The sequence below is a fragment of the Nilaparvata lugens genome, chromosome 4, assembly GCF_014356525.2.
Source record: "Nilaparvata lugens isolate BPH chromosome 4, ASM1435652v1, whole genome shotgun sequence".
In the NCBI taxonomy this organism is placed as follows: Eukaryota; Metazoa; Arthropoda; class Insecta; order Hemiptera; family Delphacidae; genus Nilaparvata; species Nilaparvata lugens.
The window spans coordinates 75572273-75598361 of NC_052507.1; the positions used below are offsets into that span (position 1 = coordinate 75572273).

Genomic DNA, 26089 nt, shown 5'->3' on the forward strand with positions numbered 1-26089 from the left:
TAGTGAACAATTTGATACAGAAAGGTTCATTATTGAAGTTGAAAGGAGACCAGCTATATATGGGACATGTCTTCAAAATTATATGCAGACCGGGATATGAAGACAAATTCTTGGATGGAGCTGGCAAATCTTTTTATTGAAAAATATAACCTCACAGAAAATGAACAAAATGATTTTGGTAAGTTATATAAGCACATTTCTTGAGCATTAATCATTATATTATTCAACATATGTCAATAGTCCTGCTTCTTGCACGTCCATTCTTCGACTGATCATGAGTTAACTAGTGAACTGGAGTGATGAGTCAAGTGATGGCTGCGTGGTGGTGGCTCTAGTGTGCAATGCTATCAAATTTTGATGGTGGCGCTTCCGTGGAAGCGCTTCCATGGTGGCCCAGTGTGCAAAGGACCTAAACCTTCTTTTTGCACGACACTTTATTTTCTTAATTACTAACATCTGCTGCAACATATCTTCATTAGTCCGGGCCATATTGACGACTCAGGCAACATCAGGAATTGTGTTATGTTCAACACATTATGTCAGAATTAAACTGACAAAAATTGAAATAAAATAGCAGTCCGAGAGGCTAGCATCCCAACACAAATCACGTCATTTTTGACTCAAAGTATGATGCCAGCATCCTAGTATAATCTTAGCCTCAATGTTTCTGTATAAATACAGAAATAAGAATAAAATCATCTGATAGAAAGTGAAATGCGCGTGTTCGTGGCGCATAAGTCGTCTGTACGCACCTCAAGAATTCAATATCTCATAATCATTTGCAGTGCTTGAATCCTCTTCTCCAGGATTCATTCATTATTCTTGCTACCTCACTGGTTGTAGGCCCATTAAAATAGAGTAAAAATATTTAATTATTATTTGTCTCTGATATTCGGAAGTAAGCTTTCAACTATTGAACTAGCAATTTTCTATTATGATGCGTACGTTTATAAGTGGATGTACTGTAGAAGTCATAATAGTAACAACTTTATTTTTTTAGAACAGTTTGGATTTTAATTAGACATATTTTAATAGAATTAACCTGCGTTTATACCAAAGTTATTAACAAAATGTTTATTTTTCCGTCCTTATAGATTCTATTAGATTGAACGGAACTTGACAAACACATATGTTCATCATGTGTATGATAAGTTATGTTCAATCTAATAGAATCTATAAGGACGGAAAAATAAACATTTTGTTGATAACTTTGGTGTAAACGCAGCTTTATATTATTTCCAGGTAAGGTGGCATGAAGAAATGTGAACCAGCGACTGGACTGTTATACCGACAAGGCAATTCGTGAACCAAATCATTCATGAATATCTAGCAATAGCTATACTTGACTTTTATAATTTTAGGGTAATGTTATCAAAGAATAATATACTGTACCCACACTTCAATTGAAAGAATTTACAACTTTTTCATGTTGCATTTTTTACACTGCGCGAATTGTTGCATTCTTTACACTGCGCAAATTTTGAATTCTTCTGCGACTGCGCAAAGAAAAGGAACGTTAAGTTTTCAAGGTCCATATAACTAATCACCAGACTGTGAATTTTTATTTCTGTGATTTTGAATTAGTCAAGATTGTGATTTTCTTTATAAATAAATTAAGTGATACTATTGATTTGGATTTTGTTTGTGTTAAAAGCCTCTCATTTGAAAACTTGATACTTTGCTGACATCGAGCTAAGTGATATCCTTACAAGGAACATTGGCTTTTGGCCAAGTTAGAAGTTAAAAAATTGTAATAATTAATGAAATAACTGCTTTTTCTCTTAAAGTATGAAACGTTTCTATGCTGAGTATGACCATAGAGAAAATGATATCCCATGGTATAGGTCGTTTATGTTCCAAATGTCAAGCCGATTTCTTGTTAACTCAAGCCGATTTCTGTTGACTACTGTCTATTATTACTGTTATGGCCGGGTGAGAGTGTGAAAACGGCACAGTATGAGAGACTACCAGTGTCACACAGCTTCACGAAAAACAACTACTAGGTCTATCGGCTTGAGTTAACATTGAAAATTGGAACATGTACGGCCCTATACCATGAGATATCTTCTTGTGCTGTATTTTATCTATTGTATCACCACAAAATGATACAGTATCACCACAAAGGATACAGTATCCCCACAAAATGATACAGTATCAACACAAAATTATACAGTATCACCACAAAATGATGCAGTATCACCACAAAATGATACAGTATCACCACAAAATGATACAGTATCACCACACATGATACAGTATCAACACAGAACGATACAGTATCATCTCAACTTGACACACAACACCATAATTTGATACAAAACTTCCAAACTTTGAATGAATTCTACAAAATCATGGGATATCTCTTGTGCTATATTTTCTCTTTGTGTAGATTTGGGAGTTACGACGGCTACGTTTTCGAAGACGTAGACTACGCTACGTTGGTGTGTGATGACGTTTAGTTGGGTTATCTCATAGCAGTCTCAGTGAATATGTTGGGTACAGTGAACATATCTCATACGTTCACTGAGGGAATCTAAGTGACCGTGGTCTATAGTGAGGTCCAAGTCATAATGGAAGTATTTTGATTAACATTGGTGTTGCTATTCTTGTCTATCATTCGACAAAGCAAACAACGCTATCATTTTCTAGCTCCGCAACTTATCCTGGTCGTTTATTAACAATGTAAAAATATAAAAAATATTTAATCTCAATAATGCAAATTTATTATTAAAGAATGGAAAAATACATTTTCCTACAGATACCTTGAAAAGTGACCATTTCTGCACTGATTTCAGGCCGCAAAGAATCACTTTTCCGCACTAGTGCGCAAAGTGAGTACTTTGCGTACTCCAGATTTGCAGCATGACAACGCAAAATAGTTAGTAGGTTAATGGAGCACCAGTGCAGGAAAATCAAAATTAAGTTGGTAACTGCACTCATAGTGAGGCCCACGTTATAATAGCAGTGGAGAACAGCGTAGCCTTGCTATTATGTGCCTTGATTATAGTCATTTCAATGCTTACATAAGATAAACCCTCTTCAAGCAGTCAGATAAATTTTCAATTGAATTACTAATCATTATAATTCAATTATTATCATTCAATTTTAAATAAATAAAGGTTTTTATTAATAATAAAATCACACAGAGAAACATTTGATGGATTTCAGGGAATTTTACCCATAATTACCCACTTTTCATATTCAATGGTAACTGTAGGAAAAATTTAATGTGAAATACGTGCGCAAAGTTCGTTTGCTGCACTCAAGAAACCATTCCGCCCTCGCCTACGGCTCGGGCGTAAACGTTTCTTTTGGTGCAGCAAACTGTCACTTTGCGCACTAGTTGCACAAATAACTATTTCATGACAAGTTAAATATAATTGATTATTCGAAACAAGAAAAACAGTTCAGGAGTGAATTTCGCCAATGTGATGACATATTATTGTTTCTCTCGTTAAGTACTATCATTCCTGAGAGTTTGAACAATTTTAATTTTTTGAACATTTTTGCAAAAATTCATGATGTTTTTTCATTCATGGATTTCATGAAAAATGTAAATCTCCCAGATTTGGTTGAAATTTGGGCTAATGATAGAGGTTGACCTAACAAGTGTCGTGCTAAAATATGAGACGTTCCGCTACAATACAGAGTGAGTAATCCACTGAAACATAAAATCTTGTTGGATGATAGACAAGGATAGCAATACCATTGCTAACTAAACACTATCATTATATGGTGGACCTCACTATACATAGATCTTTCAGGTGATAATCACAAAATAACAACAACCTCGACAATAATTTATTCTGAAACATTTTATTCGAGAAGCCAACCAACAATACAAAGTCAGAAGTGATAGTTATTTGAAATTACAAAAACAAACTTATTTCCACAATCAAACATCACTACGAAAAAATTATATACACAAGTAGTAAGAATTGAACCACCTCTCTTTCGCTCATTCACTCGAGTGTTTCTATTCGATGAGTTTCTTAGCTTTGAAGAATCGCCGCAAGTAGAGCACCTGCCACGTGGCGAGGCCGAGCAGACAACACATGCTGAAAATGCTGAAGTAGAGCACTCTGTTGTTCGTCGATTCTGAAACACGAAATTCGCGTCAGAAACCACATTTCGCAAAATCAAACAATACACCAATCCTTCCTCAAGCCACCGTTAGTAGACAGAAAGTGTATAGGGCGTTTATGTCGCAACTTTTACTGTTATCTCAAGCCGATTACTGTTGATTGTTGTCGAATTTTTCTGTTTTGTTGGGGTGAGAGTGTATGAACGGCACAATATGAGAGACTACCAGTGTCACACAGCTTCAAGGGTAAAAACTATGTGGACTATCGGCTTGAGATAACAGTAAAAGTTACGACATAATAACAATAGCGTAAGTAGATATCCCATGGTATAGGGCGTTTATGTCGCAACTTTTACTGTTATCTCAAGCCGATTACTGTTGATTGTTGTCGAATTTTTCTGTTTTGTTGGGGTGAGAGTGTATGAACGGCACAATATGAGAGACTACCAGTGTCACACAGCTTCAAGGGTAAAAACTATGTGGACTATCGGCTTGAGATAACAGTAAAAGTTACGACATAATAACAATAGCGTAAGTAGATATCCCATGGTATAGGGCGTTTATGTCGCAACTTTTACTGTTATCTCAAGCCGATTACTGTTGATTATTGTCGAATTTTTCTGTTATGTTGGGGTGAGAGTGTATGAACGGCACAATATGAGAGACTACCAGTGTCACACAGCTTCACGGTAAAGAATTACATGCTTGAGAACAGTAAAAGTTGCGACATAAACGCCCTATACCATGGGATATCTACTTAAGGTATTGTTTCTCTATGGTTGAACACTCACAGTAAGATTCAGAGTGGTGGGGGGAACGCCATCGTGACGTCATGTGTAGTAAAAAAGTGACAAAGTAACCAAACTGAGCATACAGTTTATCCACTGTATCTTCAAATACATCATCGTTTAAGATTGACCTAGAACTTTAAAATTCTCCGTACTTATAGCGAATGAATCACTGATTCTAATTATGTTGTTAATTTTTTTAAATTTCATTCAACTTGTATGAATAATACTAGTAGTTCTGTGAACAGTAGACCTCGCGCTCAGTAAGTTACATTGACCTGTTGTTATGTTTTCTCAAAAATTAATAAATAATTTATCAATTTAAAATGTCTAGAAAAAATCCTAACTAAACATAGAGCTGTCTGTCCTATCGTACCGTGACGTGTCGTCCCGGAATGTGAGTGTGAGCGCTGTTATCAGGTCTGGCTGCAACTGTCTACAACGTTGATGGAAAGATACATTTTCAAGATATTCTATGTTTTTGAACGGGTAGTATTATAGTCCACTAAAAGCTCATTTATGATGAATAATTCTATAATGCTGGCTGGTATCGAGCACATGTTCCATGAGAATCAAAATATCTCATCCCCAAAATTCACAAGCTGTTGTATAGCCAAACTACAAAATATAAACACGACCTAGAAGATGAAGAAACCTAAAGGGTTTGAAAGGGTAGGTTAGGAGGTGGGGTTTTTGCTTTTAAATGGCAAAATGCTTATTGACCGAGCGAAGTGAGGTCTAAGATTCAAGTCGATATTAGAGTAAAAATCAGACTAGAAAATTATTCATCATAAATCAGCTGACAAGTGATTACACAGATGTGTGGAGAAGCCAGTCTATTGCTGTATTTCCATAAGGTTTATAGTTTCAATCAGGTACTTGTAGATGAGAACACTGCGTGAGGTCTACTGTTCACAGAACTACTAGTATAATCAAAATGTTTTGATAATTTATTATTGTAAAGCAGAAACAGAAAGCTTGCATGTCAGTACATAATATGTTCAAATATTATTTGTGTTTTATAATTTGACTATAGGTCACCGTATGATTTTCAAGAATGCGATATTCTGCCTACTCTGTACTACAGCCTACGTCACGGCTGCAGTTCCCCCACTCCAATTGCATGTCAATTTGAATACTATAGATGAGTGACCAACCTTCTGTCTACTAACTTTGTCCTCAAGCAATTTCTGATCGATTCTGCAACGCAAATTTAAGGCCAAGCTACATAAAGCGGTTTTTCAGATGAGTGGGCAGGGACATGGGGCCAAGCCAAATGAAGCGTTTTCAGTCGAGTCGGCAGAGCAGGAAGCTCTCCGATTGGCTGATTATCAGCTGATCCCCAAACGTCAACACAAGCGTTTTTCCAGACGAGTCGGAAGGGCAAGAAGCTCTCCGATTGGCTGATTAGGATGGCGTATGGGAATCAGTTAATCGAAGAGATTCCTGCCCTGCCGACTCGATTGAAAACTCCTGAAAAAACGCTTCGTGTGGCTTGGCCCTTACTGTCAGCAACCGCATTTTGCTTAAACTATGAATACATCAATAATAGATTGCTTCTTTCTCAAAGCAATTTGTTCTTTCAGATGAATTTCGGGAATTGAAAAATCCAGCTTTTATCAGGCTGTATAGTGAAGCTTCGGAGGTAAAAACCAATTTGAGAGTGTTGCATGTAATCATAGAGAAAATATACATAAGAAGATATCCCATGGTAGAGGACCATTATGTTGCAAATTTCACTGTTAACTCAAGTTGATAGTCCTATAGTGAGGTCCACGTTATAATGGCAGTGTACGATTGACAATATTGTTGCTGTCATTTTCTATCATACAACAAAACAGATAGTGCTATCTCTCTCTAGCTTTACAATGTTGTCAAATTGCCAGAATATTTTATTTTTACTTTCGACAGTGACTGTACAAAAGTAGACAAACAGTTCTCAGTCGCCATTTTTTTCTCCATTCTACCAAAATACTTCATTACACAAGTTGTATAATTGATTTAAAATGTATTTTTGAATGAATGAAATAATTTTTAGATATTACTGTATGACAAACACAAATTAAAATACCTGAAATGACATTTTAAAAGTTAATAACTAAACATCCTAGACTTCATCCATGCTTCAGTTAGCCCACACGTATAGGTTAGACCAACTCGTAACGGTATAAATAATATTGAAAGGTTATTTCAGAATTATTTCCATTGAAATTACTTATTATAAATAGGATTTCTATTTTTCTATCTTTTTCAAATGAAATTGTAATGGAATACCTATCAAATAACTTAATTTCAGTTGTTTTGAAATTTAGATTGGTGTATCACAGCTTTTCAAATTGGCCGCCATTTCAGGTTTGTATAAAAATAAAAATATGATCTCAGTTATGAAAGCAAATTTTTTAATCAAATTATGAAAAAAATATATTCTATTGATGAATTCAATTAATTTGACATGAAATTGATTATTTTATCAAGGAAATGAGAACTATTATTAGACCAAATTTAATGGAATGAATTGAGTAACAGCTGTGTACAGTCAGTGGAAAAATGTAGATACTTGGCAACGTTTTTCTCTTATCTTTCTCCACTTCCATTATAACGTGGACCTCACTATAGTAGTTCTATTTCGTGAAGCTGGTAGTCTCTCATACTGTGCCGTTCTTACACTGTCACCCGGCCAAAACAGTAATGATCGACAGTAGTCGACTTACATTAAAAAAATCTGATTGAAAATTAGAACATAAACTACATACAGTATGGGATATCTTCTCATGCTATCTTTTCTCTAGGATGTAATCCAATGGTGGCGCACTCTAATGGCGAATAGTGGAGAACTATGTACGCCACCATTTAAATACACTAATTACATTCAACACGCTTCGCCGCAACACTATGTTTCCACCGGAAAGACCCTAAACGATTCAAAGGTCTTACTTGAGTCCATGAAGAAATAAAACGTATTTTTATATCTAGATAATGTGCAGCATTTTGATTTAAATGTTATTACGATTATGAAATGTAAACGTTAACAAGTAAAATGTGATTTTCGTAATAATCCTATTATATTAAGCGAGCAATTTCTTATTACTTTTCTTGCCCTATTACCATAGGTAAGGGAAGTATTGCTTTCCGAAAAAAATTAAGGTACCCTAATTTCTAAATTTCTATACGTTTCAAGGTCCCCTGAGTCCAGAAAAGTGGTCTTTGGGTATTGGTCTGTATGTGTGTGTATGTGTGTATGTGTGTGTGTGTGTGTGTGTATGAGTGTATGTGCGTCTGTGTACACGATATCTCGTCTCCCAATCAACAGAATGACTTGAAATTTGGAACTTAAGGTCCTTACACTATAAGTATCCGACACGAACTATTTCAATCAAATGCAATTCAAGATGGCGGCTAAAATGGCGATAATGTTGTCAAAAACAGGGTTTTTCGCGAGTTTCTCGAAAACGGCTGCACCGATTTTGATCAAATTCATACCTATAATAGTCATTAATAAGCTCTATCAACTGCCACAAGTCCCATATCTGTAAAAATGTCAGGAGCTTTGCCCCATCTATGCAAATTTTGATTTTAGATTCCCAATTATCAGTCTTCAGATACAATTTAAACAAAAAAATTCAAGTGGAAACGATTGAGCATGAAAATCTCTACAATTAATGTTTAGTAACATTTTCACCTAAAAATGGAAATAAGCTCGAAATTCAAGAAAATGTGATTATTCAATTGCAAACTGTTGGCAACTGTTGATTCAATTAAATCTTTCACTATGAAGAGATAGCAGACCTCGGGTGTCTCCAGCGTTATAGTTCTATCACCAGCTGGCTCAGATCTTAGAATAGTAGACTTGAGATGCGCGTGAACACTAGCGTCAGGTGATCAATTTTCATAACGGCAAGGAAAGTTGTGTGAGTAATAATTTTGAAAATTATGATTAAATTATTGATGCTCCAAGATAGATAGAACAATTTAAGGAATTCAAAAATTAAGAATATAATAAATTGTTTGAAATTAGTAATAATTCTCACCATTAGTATCACGCATCTCTATTTCTCTTTCTCTCATCTGTACGAAATCCTGAACGATAGACTCTGACAGATCCTCCAGCTTTTTCAGTTCAACCTCCATAGGCTTCAATTTTGCTGCTTCGCCAAGCTAATAATCAATAAAAAATCATTATTAGTAAAGAGTATAACATCGATTCAAAATCATTATAGGTAAAGATAAGTTGAATACGTGCCTTGAAATTGAGAAGCATATTTCATTTTAAACACAAACATACCAAAATTTTAATTTTAATTACACACAGTTTTTTCAATAAACCCGGTAGGCTACATTTCAAGAAATTTCTCGTATCAATCTTCATATTCTATTTGAAAAAATGCAAAATTTTATAAGTTCTTCCATTGTCGAAGTTGCCAATTTTAGGTTCAAGAAGAAACATTGAACTCACTAAGCCCCAACCGTACTGTTGAATAAAACATCCTATATAAACAAAATGATAAAGTATTGTCCTAGATTTAATTGAGATGATTTAATAACGTATGATTTTCATGAATGAAATTTATTAACCTTATACTGAAAGTATACTGCATTTGAAACTGAAATTTTGAACTTGAAATGCACTTGGATTTGTGAGAACTTGCATCAGAAAGAGAAAATGAACAACACTATTCTCTTCAGACCCAATTCACACAGGAGTGGCTTATGGCTCCTCTCTTTTTTACTCCTATATGACGCCACGTCTCTTCTGTTTGCATTGGACCATATGTTTCTATAGGAGTGACGTGGATAATACGCGTGCCACTTCTGTGTGAATAGAGCCTTAAGGTGCAATTCCTTAGAGGCTTGTCGAGACGCGGCGTTGAGATTACATTGATCTTATGGGGGATCAATCCAATATGGCCGACTCCTACCACGCACTCTTGGAGCCAAGCGTCTCGAGACGCCTCTAAGGAATTGCGCCTTTAGACGTTTGAGATTGCAGGTAGGCCTACCTAACTTGACTCTTCAAATTTCAAGTGAACGCTTGTAAGAGCTCCGATATTGTTCACCTAGGGCCGGTTTCCGAGCTCGGGATTTAGCCAAGTCCTAGACTTTAAACAGCTGGAGTCAGAAAATTGGCTTTCCAAAACGGGGCGTAGTCGCAGCTTTTATAACAGTAGCCGTAGTTTTTATTTTCTCATTTCTATAATTGGAAACGTTTTTCCTTGACGAAATTAGACATTCCTAAATAATTGAAAGTAGCTGGAACTTTACACTATTTTCTCTTTATTTTATTTTGTGTTCAATTTTCTAGTTTTGCGAAATTTAATTCAAACGTGACTATGACAATGACTGCGACTACGCCCCGTTTTGGAAAACCAATTTTCTGACTCCAGCTGTTTAAAGTCTAGGACTTGGCTAAATCCCGAGCTCGGAAACCGGCCCTAAATTTCTCTACCCATAAAGTAACATTTAATATACCATTATACATTCAATATACACTCAATATACATTCAATATAATATATAGTGACTATTATCCAATTTACACTAGATTCATAAGCATAGAAGAATGTTTTTTTATAACTGTACCGGTTTTGACGTGCGTTGGCATATTCATTCTACTTCTACTCCATGGTAAAACGTTACAAGAAAATACACATCATTTATCTCAAATAATGTAACTTTGGTTTGGTACTACAGTAACATTGTTAATTCCAAGGAAGTTTTTTTTTATTATTTTACAAAGGCGACTTTCTCGAGTATTTTAAGCCTAGGTGATGATTATGAGATGAATGATAATACAATGAAGGTAGAGTTATGAATGATTGAATGAAAAAGACTAAGAAATTGTCAAAAAACCACTGATTTATTGATAATTAGAAAGACCGGTTTCGGTTATTACACCATTGTCAATCTCTGATAAACTGATCAACAGTTTATCAGAGATTGACAATGGTGTAATAACCGAAACCGGTCTTTCTAACTATCGATAAATCAGTGGTTTTTTGACAATTTCAATATGAATAATTACCACAATATCAACTTCTCAACTACACAAAAAAAAGTTATGAATGAATTAAAATGATAGGTTATGCTATCCACTTGAATCGATTTGAGTCCACTTTCCAGTCCAGAAATAAACTAGAAATTTTGAATTTGATTTGATTAAAAACCGAATATAATAGAATCATTACATACAATAAACTCTCAAGTTACAACTTGATGGAGAATTTAAATTTGTAAATAAACACTACAAAATATTAAGGTAAATGTAACGAATCTTTTCAACTGCTTTTCTCCCCAAACAAGGAACTAATAATGTTACTCGTATGGCTTTTATTGGTGGGGAGTTCCAGACGAAAGTGCCACCTTGCCTAAATATATCATTGAAGCCGTCAATGGGTCTTACGACTGTCATAGTTCAGTCGGAACCGATAGTTTAACGTGCTCATCCGATAACACGTAAGTGACCTGTTCAAAAAATTTTGGTGTTGAGCGGGTTTGAACCGGAGATCTCTAGGTTGCTATGCAAGCACTCTGAGTTATCCACTATTATTAACTAAAATATAACTTTAGGTTGGTACTACAGTAACATTGTTATGTCCAAGGAAGTAACAAATTGAAGGCGATTTGAAATTAGTAAATAAACACTATGAAATATTGAGGTAAATGTTAAAATGTATTGAATTAAAAAAATGCTTTTTTCTCAAACAAGGAAAAGAAAAATCGATTAACTGGAGTGATCCGTGGTCTAGTGGATATAGTGCTTGTGTAGCAGCACAGAGATCCCGGGTTCAATCCCTCTCATAACCAAAAGTTTTTTAACCAGATCACTCCCGTGTTATCGGATGGGCACGTTAAACTGTCGGTCCCGGCTGAAGTATGACAGTCGTAAGGCCTTGACGGCTTAAATTATATATTCAGGCGGTGGGAACCTTCCCGCAAGGGACTCCCTACCAACAAAAGCCATACGAATTTACTTTACTATCGATTAACTTAACAAATAAAATGTAACTGTAGGTTGGTACTACAGTAACATTGTTATTTCCAAAGAAGTAACAAATTGAAGTCGATTTGAAATTAGTAAATAAACACTATAAAATATTGAGGTAAATGTTAAAATGTAATGAATTAAAAAATGTTTTTTTTTCTCAAACAAGAGAAAGAAGAATGAATCAACTTACTCCTTCGTAACTTTTAGCCGCTACACCTCGTTTGATTACCAAGTAGACCTCGTGCATTTCACCTCTCACATCTGAAATAGAAATAAGACTTAAATGTTTTCAAAATCAGCAATTTTTGAACTAAAAAATCATAGATAGCTCGGAGGAGCCGAATGCATTTTTCTTTTACAAACAACAGAAGGATCAACATTACTCTTGAAATAATCAATTCTAGTGAATAGGACTGAATTAGAGCTGATTATTAGTTTAGTTCCCAACCATACAATGATATTAGCTTTTCATGAGATCTAAATTTCTTTCCAAAAATATTGATAACTAGCCGTCAGGCTCGCTTCGCTCGCCATATCCGTCTAGCCAGGGGGGTCCGCCCCCTGGACCCCCGACTGGATCCTCCAAGAATGAGATCAGCAGACACGCTTCGCTCGCCTGCATTTTTCATTTGAGCATTTTATCATATGTTGGGACGATCCAGTCGGGCGTCCAGACTAAACGTTTGGCTAAACGGATATGGCGAGCGAAGCGAGCCTGACGGCTAGTAATATAATATTCCCAGGAATAGCTCCGATTGAAGTAGCAGTGCCCAATCAATTTTTCCGCGATAAGTGCATTTCAATCTTCAACTTGGTGCCAACCTAACAAAGTCAACACAACCTGGCAAAATTATTAATTTAGTTACCTGTTATCAACTGTTACGAAGAGGTACTCTCTCTAGATTATAGTTCCATATTAACATATGGTATGGCCTTTTTTCAATTATAATTAAGAGAATAAGAAGAATATACATGCTAAAAGACGACCTTTAAACCCTTAAAAACCACCCTTAGAGTTAAAATATTGCCAAAAGATTTCTTAGTGCGCCTCTAAAGGGTCAACTGAACATACCTACCAAATTTGAACGTTTTTGGTCCGGTAGATTTTTAGTTCTGCGAGTGAGTCAGTCAGTCAGTGAGTGAGTGAGTGCCATTTCGCTTTTATATATATATATATATATATATATATATATATAATATCGAGTGACCTGGCTTGCTCAGGTCTGGTGTTCGAATTTTCAGACCACACCTGATCAATTTAAGGGCCTCTGACATGACCTAACGACTGTTGAATGTTTCCATCCGAAACACGAAAGTGACCCAAAAATAGCATGCCCGGGCCGGGATTTGAACCCGTAAAAGGCACTAGAAAGAGGGTAAGACCTAGAATGAAATGGGAAAATTGTATCGCCCAAGATTTATTTATTTATTTATTTATGGAGACAACAGGTCACCCCTAATGTGTCTCCTTCACAAATACAACAATACAAGATACAATACGTGAAATACAACAATACAATGAAAAAAAAAATGAACAAAGTAACTTTCAATTGCAATATTGTTAAAAGAAAAAAAACTATAGAAATACAAGAGAAGGAAAGAAAAATAGATGTATACAATAAAATAATTATAAAACGGAATATAGAAATGAAAAGGTTCTAAAATTAAAATAAAAATGTTACAAAGAATGGATAAAACTAACAAATGAATGTCAGAGGACTGGTACCTGCCAATGAAGCAACAGAATGAGTAATATGTACGAGAACATAGTGCAATAGATACACACCTATATACAGCAACAAATAATCGACAACACGACTGAGCAAGGATATCTCACAATAGACTGTTTAATATTCTATAAAATTTTTCACGAGAGAACCAGAAGATGTCCAGTTGCCCAGAGAAACAGTTGAAAAGTCTTTGAATTCTGTTGACTGGAGAATTATAGTGACTCACAGTTCTGGACCGGGGCACAAAAAAAGAGAAAGTGGAGCGACGTGATATGGTAGATATATAAATATTTACATATGAAAGCAAATATGGGGAATCTATTTTATTATTTAATAAGCTATGAAGAAAAATTAAAGACTTAACATCTCGTCTTGTTTTTAATGATTTCAATTGAAACATATTTCTCAGAGTGTCAGAGGGAAAGTCAAACGGACAATTGAAATTGAATTTCTGAAGTGAATGTACCTTAAAAATTTATTTTGTAAACGCTCCAAAAGTAGCACTTGATCATTACAATAAGGGTTCCAAATTTCAGACGCATACTCAAGAATACTTCGGACAAGAGATTTATACAGAAATATTATGGGTGAGACATCATTGAAAGGTGAACATGTTCTCAGGATAAACCCCATCTGCTGATTGGCCCTACTACACAAAAGGTCTATATGTTTATTGAATGTAAAATCAGAGCTGTAAATCACACCCAGGTCCTTAAAAGACTCTACCTCCTCCAACGGTATACCATCAATACTATAGATGCATCTGTGTGAAGCTACCTGCCGGAAAATGATAAAGTTTTGCATTTAGCTATATTTATTCTAAGGCCATTATTCATACTCCATACACTTAGTTTATCAACATCCATTTGAAGGCTAAGGCAGTCATCAGGGCTCAAAATCGCTTTGTACAGCTTCACATCATCTGCATACATCAGACAGGATGAACCATCAAAGACAGCAGGGAGATCGTTAATGAATAGAAGGAAGAGAAGTGGTCCAAGGTTAGAACCCTGAGGCACCCCAGATGTACAGTTGAAAGTTCTAGACTTGAAATTATGTACTCTAACATACTGCACTCTTGAATTCAAATAGCTCTCAACAAGATTTGCCAGGCTTGTACAGAAACCAATCGACTTTAGTTTTTTAACTAATATTCTGTGATTGATTGAATCGAATGCCTTTGAGAGATCCGTATAAACAACATCAACCCGCCCTCCACCGTCAAGAACTCTGGATACCTCATTGCTGAACTCCATTAGATTAGTCACCGTAGAACGGCCTGACAGAAATCCATGTTGCTCGTCCGCAATTACTCCCTTCACCTGCCTGTATATAACTGCATGCAAAATTCTTTCAAAAACTTTGGAAAAGCAATTTAAAATTGATATGGGCCTATAATTACTTATATCAGTTCTCTTACCTGACTTGAAGATAGGAGTAATTCTAGCGACCTTCCATTTAGAAGGGAATTGGCCAGTCCTAATCGATAAATTGAAAATGAATTGCAATGGACTAAGGAGTACCTCTGCACAACCCTTCACAATAAAAGTAGGTATCAAGTCAGGGCCCTCGGAACAGCTAGATCTAAGGCTGCTAATAGCAGACAGGATCTCGTCAGAGGAGACAGAATCAATACCAACACCTAATCTCAAGCTCCCAGACATCTCCAGCTCATTCTCATGCATATCAGGGGCGGCGTGTGTATCAACCTCATACACTGACTCAAAATACTTCGCGAACCCATCCACAACCGCAGAACCGCAGTAGGACTCCCCATTCAGCGACATCGTCGACTCCACAAACGACGTTTTTCTTTTGGAATTTACATAATTCCAAAAGTTTTTCATACTTCCATCTAAGCCTGACTGAATCGATGTCAAATAGTTTTCATGAGACTTAGATATTCTAGCCTTCAAGGATGTTCGTAAACTTTTGAAAAGGTTATCATGATAAGGGGACACTCTTCTTTTTCGTGCACATCTATTCTTAATCCTCAAATCAGAAATTATATCAGGAGTAAACCAAGGAGGATATTTATTTTTTTTTTCTTCAATACGATCCTTGGAATACACTCATCCAAATATTTGTAGAGTAGACTATAGAACTCGTCCACTGCAGAGTCGACATCAGTACAGCCAAACACAGAGTCCCAACAACAGTCTCGCAGCTCACAATAAAGTTGGAAGTAATCCCCTTTAGAATAATTATACCGGGATTCAAATGGATCACCCGGAGATTCATTTGCCTCCGGAACAGAATACGAAGCATCAACACACAATGCCGGGTGATGGCCGTCTTCAGGAAGCAAGGGATCATCGCTTTGGAAGACTTTGGCAGGAAAGTTACAAAGGACCAGGTCCAAAGTCCTACCCAGTTCGTTTTTTACCGGATTTAGAGAAACAAGATCATAGAACGACATAAAATTGTGAAGCATTCTTGCCTTAATTGTCCCCACAAAAAAATCATAATCATTTGAGCAGATTTCAGGCAGATTAAAGTCTCCGATAACCAAGAAATTACCGTTGATTAGGCCATTGAGTGATTCAAGGTGGTCACAATAATTGAGAAAGACATTTGTTGAAATTGTCGGCGATAAATAAACAGCATTGATGAAGAAGTGAGTGGAATTAGATCTTATTTTTATTCCGACGGAATCATAATTATTATTAATGTCACTTATTGTGAGCTCCTCACAGAGCTCAGATTGCAACGATCTCTGAACGGCGACAAGTACTCCTCCTCCCCTCCGAAGACCATCACCACTACCCCTATCACTTCGATAAACAGCATATCGTTCATCAAATATTTCAGAACTTTTTATGCCATCATGTAACCATGTTTCAGTCAAAATTATCAGATCATAGTTGCTGCCCAATAACGATGCGTACAGACTTGAAGTTTTAGTACGAAGTCCTCTAACATTCTGATAATAAATGGATAAATTAGAATTCAATGACATAAGATACAATAATAAAAATTAATGAGAAAAAATATAAAGCCTAAACAAGAAAAGGAGAATAGAAATTTGAAGTTGAAAAAGAAGATCTTGTAAAGAAGGGACGACTAACTCCAAAAAAGCCGAGACTCCTGGAAGAGACTGACCCGAAACGCCGACCCCACCTGAGAAGATGAAGATATACTATCACCTATCCTATATCGAAGGCAGTGGCGAGACAGAGAAACGGCAACGATGTTCTCTTATCTTTCTCTTCTGCCACTGCTATTATAAAGTGTACATCACTATAGCTTCATTTCCGTAAACAAAAATAAAACTTAAAATTAATGTTTCTTTCCATGACGAGACACTATATAATAACTTAGTTGTAGTTCAGACAGTGTGTTACTCGTAAATATTTGAAAAAAAAAACACTTACTTTTTTGGAGTATTGAGGAATGCATTTCACTCCTGAAGAGGAGCTTCATCAGCCTGACACCAGGGGCGCTTGCTTTAATGGCTTGGACTGTGTAGCCAAAATGTGCGAAAATATTGCATTTAATTTGAAGTTTATTTGATCATTTATTATATTGGATTTGTCATTTTCGAGGTGTTTGAAAAAAATCGTATTGCTCAAGTGTGTTGAGTCTCTGGCTTTTTTGAAGAATGTGTAGGATTTCAATGTCGCAATGTCGATTTGTATGTTTTTGTAAGTGCGTCCTGTGGCTATTAAATATATACTGGACAGACCGGTCGTAGCTTCAAAATAAGATACAATGAACACATAAAAGCCTTAAATTCAAATTCAGAATCCACATAAATGCAGAACATTTAATAGCCACAGGACACACTCACAAAAAATACAAACAGACATTGTAATCCTGCACATTCTTCAAAAAAGCCAGAGACTCAACACACTTGAATACAACATTTTTAAACACCTCAAAAATGACAAATCGAATTTAATAAATGACCAAATGAACTTCAAATCAAATGTAATAGTTTCTCACATTTTTGCCACACAGTCCAACCCATAAAAGCCAGCGCCCCTGGTGTCAAGCTGATGAAGCTCCTCTTCAGGAGTGAAATGCATTCCTCAATACTTCAACAAAATTAAGTGTTTTTTTTCAAATATTTACGAGTAACACAGTGTCTGAAATGGTTGTCACATATGAGCTTCCAATTTTCATCTTCTCTACCTCCATCAGTAATCAACCAATGAATTAAAATGCATTTAACAGCCATTTTAGAATGCTTGTGTGTGTGTATGTGTATGGTGTATGTGTGGCTGTCTTCCCCCTCCCTGTACGTGTGAGTTGTATGTGTGTAGTTGTGCTACAATATTTCTATGATTGAATAATAATTTCTATTATCTAACATATCATAATTCAATTTACTTCTTTATTTAAGTTATTCTTTTCATTTCAATACAAATGTATACCTAGCCAAATCTAATTTCCAGGAATTTCTCTCAAGTTATAATAATTTAAATAATGTAATTACGAACTCAAACAACTCACAAACAGACCTGCGTGTCCATGTGAGTGTTGTTTCAATTATATCTTTTTATATATTGTTTATACTGTAAATGCTGGAAACAAATAAATTTGATTTGATTTGATATGGTAGCGGAGCATGGACAGTAATACAAGAAGATGCTAAAACACTGATGGTCTTTGAGAGGAAGCTGGTTAGGAGAATAGTGTAGAAGAATGGTGCGTGGAGGATCAGAAATAATGCTGAAATTGAAGAAATCCTGCAAGGTAAAAATATTCTTCGTTTTATCAAGGCGAGGATAGATTGGCTTGGACACGTGGTAAGAATGCCGGAGAAAAGAATTCCAAGAACGATGCTCTATGAGAAGTTGGAGGCTGTGAGAAGAAGAGGGAGACCTAGGGCACGATGGATGCAGGATGTGGAAAGAGACTTGAGAGTAATTGGAGTGAGAGGATGGAAAGAAAAGGAAGGAGATAGAGAAGCTTGGAGGCGGATTGTGGAGGAGGCCAAAGCCCACATAGGGCTGTAGCGCCAGGATAAGTAAGTTATAGTAAGTACAGTGTCTGAAATACAGGGTGTCTATAAAAGAACTCCGGGGTTTTAAGACAAAATATTTTAATAAACTAAAAAACGTACATACATGTTTTATACATGATTAGAAAGCCTATATTTTCAAGATTTTTTAACAACTTAGTAAAATTCAATGTGAGCTCCGTGAGTGGCACGGCACACGTCGAAACGGTATTCTACCTCTTCCCATGTCCTGGCGAGCATGTCTGGGGGAACGGACGCCACGCAATTCACTATTCGTTCCCTGAGATGGCGAACATTTCGAATTTTCTCCGCATATACAAGATTCTTGATATGCCCCCAGAAGAAAAAGTCCAACGGAGTCATATCAGGGCTCCTTGGTGGCCATGGAATAGGTCCTTCCCTTCCAATCCACCTGTTGCCGAAACGAGCGTCCAGTGACTCACGGACACGCAAACTGAAGTGTGGCGGCGCCCCATCTTGTTGGAAATGAACTAAACCTTTCTCCGCCTCAATGTCATCCAACTGAGGATTAACATACTCCTCTAACATGTCACAATAGACATCACCATTGATATTCCTTTCGTCAAAAATGAAGGGTCCTATGACTCTGTCATGCATAAGAGCACACCAAACATTCACTTTGGGCGTGTCACGTTCGTACTCAATAAACTCATGGGGCGGCTCTGAACCCCAAACTCTGCAATTATGCCTGTTTACAGTTCCGTTCACATGAAAAGTAGCTTCATCACTAAAAACCACACTTTTTAAAAAATCATTATCTTCATCAATTTTATCCAACATGGAAACAGAAAAGTCGAATCTCTTAACCTTGTCTGCCGGTTTGATATGGTGTAAAAGTTGAATCTTGTAGGCAGTTAAACGAAGTCTTTTATGAATTACCTTATGGACTGTTGATCTTGGTAACCCCAACTCCAGACTGCGTCTTGTTAACGATTTCTTAGGGCTTCGAGTGCATGAAGCTCGGATTCTGTCCACATTCTCTGAGACACACGCGGCCTACCCGGCGACTTTTGCTTCAAAACACTTCCTGTTTCCTTGAAGGCACTTAACCACTGACGAATTGTTTTGTTTGTAGGCGGGTCAACACCATAGCTACGTCGAAAGTTTCTTTGTACAGTAACAACAGAATTAGTTTCTATGAGCCAAATAACACATTGAGCCTTTTGTTGAGGCGTCGCCATAGCGCGGCAGTCCAGACGACACTGACTGCCTGCCGCAGCCGCTACGTCATTTCAAGGTCAACGCTCCGCAGCGCTGCCAACTGTTAAGAGAAACATTCCCAATTGGTATGAGTAAAACTCTTTGAGCTGCTTGTTTCAAAGGAATTGATAAAATTTTGCTATCTTTTATAGTTGAAAAAATATTAATTTTTAAACCCCGGAGTTCTTTTATAGACACCCTGTACAACAAAGTTATAAAACTTCACCTTGGAACATCATGGATGAAACAGTAATCTGACAATTCACCAGTCAGTGGACTGTGGTGAAGTATTTAAACTAATTCATCCGCCTCATTACCCTAAAAAAAAAACTATGGATTACTTACGAGGTGGAACACGCGATGTGAAGCAAACTTCAAACATGTCGTAAGTTTCGGTAACAAACGTGAATTTTCCTCTCTCCTTACCAATGTCTTGGTGCTGGGCTAAAATATGTCCTTTACTGTCAGTTACCTGAAAAAAAAGTTTTCAAAGTGATAGTAATAGTTATTTGTGCAACTAGTGCGCAAAGTGACAGTTTGCTGCACCGAAAGAAACGTTTACGCCCGAGCCGTAGGCGAGGGCGGAATGGCTTCTTGAGTGCAGCAGAGGAACTTTGCGCACGTATTTCACATTAAGTTTTTCCTACAGTTACCATTGAATATAAAAAGTGGGTAATTATGGGTAAAATTGCCTGAAATGCATCAAATGTTTCTGTGTAATTTTATTATTGATAAAAAACCTTAATTTATTGTCAAATTGAATAAAAATGTTATCCTTGGTTATAATATCTAATACTAATAATTTGCGCGTTGTGCTTCGTTGCACCTCTGCTCACTATAGCAGCCCAGTCACTGTTACCAACTTCATTTTGATTTTGCTGCACTGTTGCTCCATATAACCTACTAAGTATTTTGCGTTGCCATGTTGCAAATCTGGAGTGCAGAAAAATTTTTCCTGCACTAGAGCGGAAAAGTGATTCTTTGCGTTCTGTAAACAGTGCAGCAATGGCCACTTTTCAACGTAACTGTAGGAAAAAACTATAGTTATCTTAACTCAAGTATAATCACAATATTGATAAAGAACAAAATGATTTAGAAAGTAACAAGTATCCTTGTAATATTTTTAAAAATTAAACATTCAAGTAGTCCTATTTAAATACTCAGCACATTGTATACTAAATACTCATATCGTTGCAATTCTATAATAATTATAGTATTGGGCAGTACTGCTAAAATTGTATGATAGGTAAAACTATTCACCTAGCTAGAGTGTTGTCCTAGGAGTGTGGAACACTTATGTCAGCAGACAAGGTGATATATTTTCCTGTTTAGAAAAAAGTAATATGGTATGTGGCACATATTCGTTATACATTTTCCAATGTGCAGCCATTCATCTCTTTTCTAGCAAGCAGACTCACACTTTCAATAGCCGCAAAACGAAGCATAGGCTTGGTGACGTTATTTATTGAGGAATACAAAAACAAATTTCACTCCACATACATTCGTGATTGGCCAAGTCAAAATCTACAAGAATATTCTGTTACAATCTTTGTGAAATTCGTGAGGTGGGTTCTCGTCTATGCTCAATGATTAGTCGACCTTCTTTTGTCTCAAATGAGTGTTCATAAGTTCGCAGTCAGTGAAAGTGTGTACATTCTCGTAATTGCCAAACGTATTATTCGAATCATCACGCACAAACAAAAACCCACCTTTACAGAGATGAAACCTTATCCTTATTGATGAGATTTATGCTGCATAAGAAAGTACTTACAATTATTTTTTACGTTAAGGTGTTTTCTGTTATGTTACAACAAACAACACGGTATTATTCTTTGGATGCACTATCCGCTTAAGCAGCTCCGGCGAAAATTAACACAGTATAACTACTGAACACAGAAAACTACGTAAAGAAGAATATTGTAGGTATAGCAATATTGATCTTTAGAATTACTATCTTGCAATAGCAGTATCACAACCTTTCCTAGACTAGATTCCTCTAGCTGTAATTCCAGCCTTTAACTTTTCTATCCTCTAGCCTTTAACTAATTCTCAATCCTATCAAAAGTAAAGCTATTACTGTATTACCCTACTCAACTTGTTATAAATACTCTTTGTAAAGTATCTTGTCAAATCAGTCAGGTAATAATAAGAACTGAATTTGACCATAACTTATTGACTAGAGTAACGTAGGATACGTTGAAAATAAAAATGAATGCATTTATTTATAAAGATTTTTTGTAAAATCCTGTTCTTTTACATTGTAGTTTTGATGTTTGAATTACCTACCGGTAATGATAGAACATAAAAATTTCCAAATTTATTGCTGGATGTTTGTGATAAAAATGTGAACGGTAAAAGTAAAACAGAAAAAGTCAACACTTACAATATAATCCACTTTTTGGCCATGAATTTCTGTAACCTCAAATTCACCCACAGTGAGTACATTCTGTCTTATTTCTTCTTTGATGCATTTCACCGAATTTGGATTGAGATGAAAACGTAGGCTATTGACACTAGAAAAAATTGAGGTTAAAAATATGAAATACAAGCAGTATACTAAAGTCTCCATTACGGCTGATGTAATATAATTTATAACTGACGTGGAGAAGTTATAAATAAACAATTAGAAAGATAAACACATAAAAATCTTGATATTGTTCTAATCTGATTGATAGATTGGTAAAACGGTGAAAGTTCTGTAAGTTCACACACTGATACAGTGTATTATAACAAACTCGATATTTCAATTTATGTATAGCATTGAACTAGCACTAAAAATGTTTCTAATCCTTTACAACACATAATATTTACTAATTTATTCCGGCATTGAATAATAAACTATTCAGCAGCAGACGGAAAAATTTATTCACAAAAAATGCAAACGTTGAGCATTGTTGTGTTGGAACTTCACTTCGATACTCGATTGTATCCCATATTGACAAATCAAATCGATTAATTTGTATTGCTGACTCAGTTGTGAAGAATAAAAATAAATTATAAAAATATACTTTATATAAGTAGGTGAGAAATTTCCTTAAAAACTACTGAAAGAATAAATTATTTACCAGTGTAAATAATATGAATGCAATGAACTAAAAGAATTGAAGTTGCTCGAATTGATAGTAGCTGATTTCAAGTTCTTCGAAGCGTGTACAACAATAAAAGAACAATGAGTACTTAAGGTCTCGAAATTTTCAAGAACTGTCCTACTTTCCCGGTCTTCAAGAAGAATGATTCATGAGGGAAAGCATTCCTTCCCTAGCTTTAGGTCAATCTCCATAACTCCTGAATTTGGCAAGGTGATCAAGCTTTAGCTGACGGCCCTCTTTGAGGAATGGCCTGTTCTCCAACATTCATTTTGGCCTCTTAGTTGGGAGATTGACAGCGGGTGTAAAGGACCATGTAGTTGAGAGGATTGATGCTCTGCTTTTAAAAATTGTGAGTCTCTTGCTATGGCTCTGTGTGAATCTGAGTTTCTTGGATCTAAGGGTCTCCGCTCTGCATTTTGGGCTCATACCTCCCAGATTCTCCCCGTGACTTTTGGTGTTCCTCAGGGGTCAGTGCTGGGGCTACACCGTTCCTAGTCATTACAAAATATTTTGATTATCATGGTTCCTCTCTGATTTTTGCATGTGATACATCTCCACTGAGCTTGAACAGGTTATGGAGACATCTGCAGAGCATCTTCAATCTGTCACTTCATGGTTCCTGGCTAATTGATTCCACCTGAATGATGACAAGACCCAAAGGATCATCTGCAGATTGTCATAAGAGCTGTGTGACCCTCAGAATCCAGTGAAGCTGCTAGTTTTTATCTTGGACTGCAAACTCAGCTGAAACAGTTACATAGAGCAGGACTATCTCGCATTTGATTCCTGCTGCTCAAAATAAGACTTCCTTACTTTTACTTACTTACTTTACTTCCTAGGTCCTCCCGACGGTCGTGTGTCCGTGGAGTCGTCATAGTTGTCCCGGGTTAGTCCAGATGTGTAGCAGTGTGTTCCCCAACATACTCTGCTACTGAGTAATAGGGTCTTGTCAGCAGGTACATCTTCAGTGTTCTTGGGAATGTCCCAGTATTGACCATTGATTTTACATGCAGCGGGAGCAGATTGAAGAAGAAAGCCCCAGTGTAGGCTGGTGATTTTGCAGTCTTAGTGAGTCTGTGTTGGGGAAGATCAATATTATTCCTGGTTCGGGTGCTGTAGGTGTGTTGTCCGCATCTCAGCCTGGGGTTTGTTTTCACCACCACTAGTACTGTTTCCATGATATATAGTGAGATCACTGTCAGGATATTATACTGCACAAAGAAGCCCTTACAGTGATCCAACATATTTCTTCTTAGTATAGTGTGTATAGCTCTCTTCTGTATACACAGTACTCTGTTGAGGTTTGCTATTGTTGCCGATCCCCATGCAACAATGCCGTATTTGAGATGAGATGAAAATAGGGCATGGTAGGATGTAAATGCTGTCTTCTCATCTGTTATATTGCGTATTCTGCGGATCACATACAGTGCTGAAGATAGTTTTTTACACAGGTGATATCTATGTGGTTTTGCCAGGTGAAATTTTTGTCCACTAGAATTCCGAGGAATTTTGTATTGTCGGCCTCCATTATTTCTCCATTCAGGGGTTCATGTTGTTGATTTCTATTTGTGAATGTAATACAGACTGTTTTTGTAGTGTTGATGGTAAGGTTTAATTTATTGCAGATTCCTTTAATTTCATTGAATGTAGAATCGATTACTTCATTTTTAGACATTTCCTTGCTAGTGGGCATAAGTATTGTTGTGTCATCTGCAAACAAAATGCATTTTTTATCAGGTTGTAATTCCTTAGAAAAGTCGTTTATATAAATGAGGAATAGCAGGGGGCCCAGTATCGATCCCTGTGGTACGCCTTTAGTGACTGCTTGTATAGATGATCTATAGTTGATTACATTGCTATTGATTTTATGTTCTACTTCAACATATTGTTGCCGGTTTGTGAGGTAGTTTTCTAGCCAGGCAAGTGCATTTCCTACAATTTTTAGTTTTTTGAGTTTGTTTTTTAGTATGTTGAAGTCTATTGTATCAAATGCCTTTTGTAGATCAATAAAGAGTCCACAGGGGGTTTTATGTTCTTCCCACATTTTTGTAATCTCATTGTGTAAATTTGATATTGCAGTCATTGTGCCGAGGTTCTTTCTGAATCCATGCTGCTGTTTCACAAGTAAATTGTCGTCTTCAAGATGGGATATTATTTGATTATAGGCTGCTCTTTCGATTATTTTTGATGGTGTAGGCAGATTAGCAATCGGTCTGTAATTCCTGGGATCAGTTTTGTCACCTTTTTTCAGTTAAGGATAAATCTTTGCCACTTTCATGTATGATGGAAATTTTGCTTGTCTTATAGATGAGTTAGCAATGTCAAGAAGTGGCTTTTTCAACTCGTCCTTGCAATACTTCATTATTTTTCCTGTAATCTCATCATATCCAGCTGAGTTACTTGGTTTTAGGTTGTCAAGAAGGCAGTCAATGTCTGATTCTGAAATTGTGGAGAAATCACTGAATAATGGAGCATCAAGCATCTCATCCTCACTATCTAATGCGTGCATATTTGACTTTGGTGGCGGTTGTATGAATAAAGAATTGAAGATATCACTAATATGCTTGGGGTTTACTATTTTTCTGTTTTCCCAGTTCAGCACTAGGTTGTCCTGTACTCCTAGCTTGTTTTTGTTTCTTTCATTATTGATAATCTTCCAGAGAATTTTTGTTCTGAAAAAGAGGCCTGATTCATGGTGATTCAGTAGTCTCCATCCATGACCAGCACTTACTGGATGGATTTCGTCATAAAAAACAAGATGGGAGGCTAGTAATAGATCTCAGAAAACATTGGATTGACTCTTCATCCAGGGAGTAGAGAGCCAGACTAACAAGCATCTCGCGAAGTGCCTTCTAAGATGTTTTTTCCTCCTGTTCACGGAAATCACAGAAATACACCGGCATCCTGTTGTAAATCTCAAGTGCACGGACAGGGAAGCTATTATGAGATCGAGTCAGTCTTGCCTGAGGCAAATTGATGTCATTCCTCCTCCTTGTGTTGTGACTTTCAGGCAGACAAACACCTGGCTGAAACAGGCGGCAGCTTGTCCACAATTCTGGCTGGTCAATGAGGTCGAACCAGACAAGCCACACAGAAGAAATATCCACGAGCACAACACAAGAAGAAAAAATGATCTTGAAATTCCCTACAACAGACTATAAAAATCATAAAAACAGCCAGATTCCTCAGGGTGTAAATTTTTCAACTGTTTACCGGATGACCTCAAACAA

At 36.5% G+C, this 26089-nt stretch overlaps 2 protein-coding genes across 3 annotated transcripts in view; one reads left to right on the forward strand and one right to left on the reverse strand.

The window, feature by feature from the left end:
• LOC111047602 (PC-esterase domain-containing protein 1A) overlaps nucleotides 1–1630 on the forward strand; it is a 37812-nt gene extending 36182 nt beyond the window's left edge. For both annotated transcript variants that reach the window (XM_039426465.1, XM_039426464.1), the window contains one exon: nucleotides 1243–1630. The gene's annotated coding sequence lies outside the window, so the exon portion shown is untranslated. The remainder of the gene's footprint in view (nucleotides 1–1242) is intronic.
• A 2167-nt stretch (nucleotides 1631–3797) lies between these two features.
• On the reverse strand, nucleotides 3798–22859 carry LOC111047603 (transmembrane emp24 domain-containing protein bai). Its single transcript, XM_022333403.2, has 5 exons — nucleotides 22154–22859; nucleotides 20116–20242; nucleotides 12044–12114; nucleotides 8901–9027; nucleotides 3798–4098 (listed from the first exon to the last, which is right to left on the reverse strand). Exons 1-5 carry the CDS (start codon nucleotides 22337–22339, stop codon nucleotides 3977–3979), a joined length of 633 nt encoding a protein of 210 aa, XP_022189095.1. The 5' UTR covers nucleotides 22340–22859; the 3' UTR covers nucleotides 3798–3976.
• Nucleotides 22860–26089: the final 3230 nt, after the last annotated feature.

Coding starts and splice junctions, on each gene's coding strand:
- LOC111047603 (XM_022333403.2), bottom strand. CDS start 22,339: ATGGAGACTTTAGTATACTGCTTGTATTTCATATTTTTAACCTCAATT. Junction 20,243..22,153: donor GCCAAAAAGTGGATTATATT/GTAAGTGTTGAC, acceptor CTTTTTTTTCAG/GTAACTGACAGTAAAGGACA. Junction 4,099..8,900: donor AGAGATGCGTGATACTAATG/GTGAGAATTATT, acceptor TTCGTGTTTCAG/AATCGACGAACAACAGAGTG.